The following is a 3335-nucleotide window of genomic DNA, read 5'->3' as shown; positions in this document are numbered from 1 at the left end:
TGAGTGTGTGTGTGTGTGTGTGTGTGTGTGTGTGTGTGTGTGTGTGTGGGCCGTGTCCTCTGGCCCAACTCTAGATGCGGAGGAGGAATGGAGCAGGAAGTGTGTGGCGTCTCTGGGATTGTGGGATTGGCACCTTCAGCGCTCCATAAACAGACATGGGTGCAGCCGACTGAATCTGAGCCGCAGCTCTCCGAATGATGACCGTGGACTGACGCTCATGTATGAACAGTGTTTATGTCTGTGATGAAGGTCTGCTGTCTTTCCCTCAGACTGAAGCTGCTCACGGATATAAAGAGTTTCTGGCTGCTGCTAAACAGATGGAGACACTTCCTGTTGCTCTGTGCAGTGAAAGGGAAGTTTGGGCCAAATATGGCATCACCTCCGACACCATCTCCATCTTCAGGAAGGTAAAACACCTGCAACCTCAGCACACCTGAGTCTGAGATACATGTGCTGAATATAGCCCACCATCGTAATATGATGGATGAATGACACGTGTGTGTGTGCGTGCGTGTGTGTCTCTCATGTCTCTTATGTGTGTGTGTGCGTGTGTCTCTTATGTGTGTGTGTGCGTGCGTGCGTGTGTGTGTGCGTGCGTGTGTGTCTCATGTCTCTTGTGTGCGTGTGTGTGTGTGTGCGTGTGTGTATGTGTGTCTCTCATGTCTTATGTGTGCGTGCGTGCGTGTGTGTGCGCGCGCGCGTCTCTCTCATGTCTCTTATGTGTGTGTGCGTGCGTGCGTGCGTGTGTGTGCGTGCGTGTGTCTCATGTCTCTTGTGTGCGTGTGTGTATGTGTGTCTCTCATGTCTCTTATGTGTGTGTGTGCGTGCGTGCGTGTGTGTGTGTGTCTCATGTCTCTTGTGTGCGTGTGTGTGCGTGTGTGTATGTGTGTCTCTCATGTCTCTTATGTGTGTGTGCGTGCGTGCGTGCGTGCGTGTGTGTTACAGGCTGATCTTCATCAGGAACACCTGAAGCTCTCAGAGGCCAAGAAAATTGATGCTGATAGACTCGCACGCTTCATGACCATCAATAACATCCATTACGTCACAGAATATAATCAAGTGGTACTGAACATGCAAACTAGCAGCTTGCAATCTGATTCTATTTTGTTCTATTATATAATTAAAATAATTGTGCTATAACTAGTACAATTAAGATTGGGCGATATTCTGTAGGGAAATGTATATCTTGATTATAAAAAAAAACGTATATCTTGAGTAAAAAAAAAAGCTTTAAAATACATAAATTATAAAATACAGTAGAAATCTTTGGAATTATTCAGGGAATATTTTCAACAGTATTTTTTAGGTAAATTAACACAATAAAAAATATTATTTGCAAGGCCTGACTTATGTTGTGACAGATTACATATTTATCATTTATAGTTTTTTCCATTCCTTTAATTTTTATAATTTCACATTTACATTCAAGTGTATAATGTAATAACAACATTCTGCTATTGGAATTTCTGTGTAAATGCATGTACGTCTCCTTCGTGCTGCACAGTCTGTAAATGTGTCTTTTGCTGATTTGAATCGCCTCAGATGCCACTTCTGAGCCGCCTTTGCAGCGTAAAAAACTGCAAGCAAATGATTCTAATGACACGCTCTTTAGCATATGTAATAGCAAATAAATAATTAAATAATAATAATAATAATCAGGAACGTCGTATGGGGGGGAAGGTTAGGACAATTCCAAGGGCCCGACGAGGGAGAGGGGTCCCAGAAACCATAGTGGCGGCCCTGATAATAATAATAATTAATACAAAATAAAAACACAAAGAAATGTGTTAATTTCATGTCATCAGCCAAATTATAGTGAATATGTCATCAATATTCAGTGTCGCTCATCCTTATTTCAGATCGCAGGTGTTGGCCTCATTAATCTAGACATTTACTGTTTTCACAGGAAGACTGAAGGCATGTTTATTTTCCACAGAATGATTTCAAACATGATTTTGTGTGTGTGTGTGTGTGTGTGTGTGTGTGTGTGAAGGCAAATCCCTTGATGTGACAATTTACAGTTCTAAAATCAAGCGAAGCATGAGATACTGTAAAAATACAATTATGACACCAAATAATAAATCATAAATATAAACCATATTTATTGGTTTGTATTTATAACTGTTATTTATTTTATTATAAAAATATATTGTGATGATTTTCAGCCCTGTGTTCCCGTGTTTGTTGTGTTTTTCTCCTAATGTGCTCTGTGACCTAGTTTCTCCCTCGTGTTGATTGTGTTCATTGATTTCAGGTGTGTCTTGTCATTAGTCCCTCGTTATCCTGTGTATTTAAGCCCCGGTCTGTTCAGTCTCTGTTTGTCAGGTCTTAATGTCATGTTCGTGTGTCTCTGCTGTTTCCAAGTGTGGATTCCCCTTAGTTCTGGATATTAATAAAGACTGTTTGTTTGATCCACATCTCCGTCGTCTCTCCGACACAGAGTGCTGACAGAAGACCTGACCTAACAAACAGTAAGCGGCGCCCCTTCTCCCTGTTTTTGTTTCCGTTTTTGAAAGTTTTGTTTTCCGTTCCCCATGGTTCTGGAAACCGCCATGAGATTCGTCACCCCAGCCCGCAAGGATCTTCCCTTCGTGGAGTTCGCCCGGGAATTCTGCGGGCTCGCCGTTATGACGGCATTAGACGATGCCATACTTAATTCTTTGTTCTGGATCGGGGCCAATTACCATCGCCCCGTGGACCTCCCAGACACCACTGGACTGAGCTGGAGGGAAGGTCTGCTCTAGTGTCGGCTCCAGCCCCTGAGCTTGCTCCAGTGTGGGCTCCAGTTCCAAAGTCAATCCCAGAGAAAGACTCTGTTCCCAAGTTAAGCCCAGAGAGGGCTCCTGCTCCTACAACCAGCCCAGAAATGGCTCCTGTTCCCACGTCCAGCCCAGAGAGGGCTTCTGTTCCCACATCCAGCCCAGAGAGAGACTCTGTTCAGAAATCCAGCCCAGAGAGGGCTCCTGTTCTCACTTACTGCCCAGGGAGGGCCGCTGATCCCGAGTCAAGCCCAGGGAGGGCCATTGTTCCTACAGCTGGCCCACTGAGGGCCTCACAACCCAAAATTTTCCCCAAGGAATTATGTTCCTTGTAGTTTTTTGGGGGGGGGGGCTACGGGGCTCTGGCCGTAGAGGCCGGGCCGACTGCCGAGGCCCAGGCCACGGAGGCCGCCCCGCCATGGCCCCCTGAGCTCCCTGCTCCGCCATGACTCCCCGAGCTGCCTGCCCCGCCATGGCCCACTGAACTGCCTGTTCTGCCATGGCTCCTCGAGCTGCCTGCTCCGCCATGGCTCCCTAGTCTGCCTGCTCCGCCATGGCTCCCTAGTCTGCCTGCTC

The 3335-nt window shown here is 46.2% G+C and overlaps 1 protein-coding gene across 1 annotated transcript in view; it reads left to right on the top strand.

Annotated features, from left to right (window-relative positions):
• LOC107676712 (endoplasmic reticulum resident protein 27-like) overlaps positions 1 to 3335 on the top strand; it is a 7734-nt gene that overhangs the window by 2792 nt on the left and 1607 nt on the right. Inside the window, exons 3-4 of the mRNA XM_016471356.1 lie at positions 270 to 407; positions 946 to 1062. Coding sequence (XP_016326842.1) covers positions 270 to 407; positions 946 to 1062 — 255 coding nt within the window. The remainder of the gene's footprint in view (positions 1 to 269; positions 408 to 945; positions 1063 to 3335) is intronic.

The sequence above is a fragment of the Sinocyclocheilus anshuiensis genome, unplaced genomic scaffold (genome assembly GCF_001515605.1).
Source record: "Sinocyclocheilus anshuiensis isolate Anshui unplaced genomic scaffold, SAMN03320099.WGS_v1.1 scaffold3329, whole genome shotgun sequence".
In the NCBI taxonomy this organism is placed as follows: Eukaryota; Metazoa; Chordata; class Actinopteri; order Cypriniformes; family Cyprinidae; genus Sinocyclocheilus; species Sinocyclocheilus anshuiensis.
The sequence above is the reverse complement of the archived record's forward strand: the minus strand, read 5'-3'. Positions and strand labels throughout refer to the sequence as shown.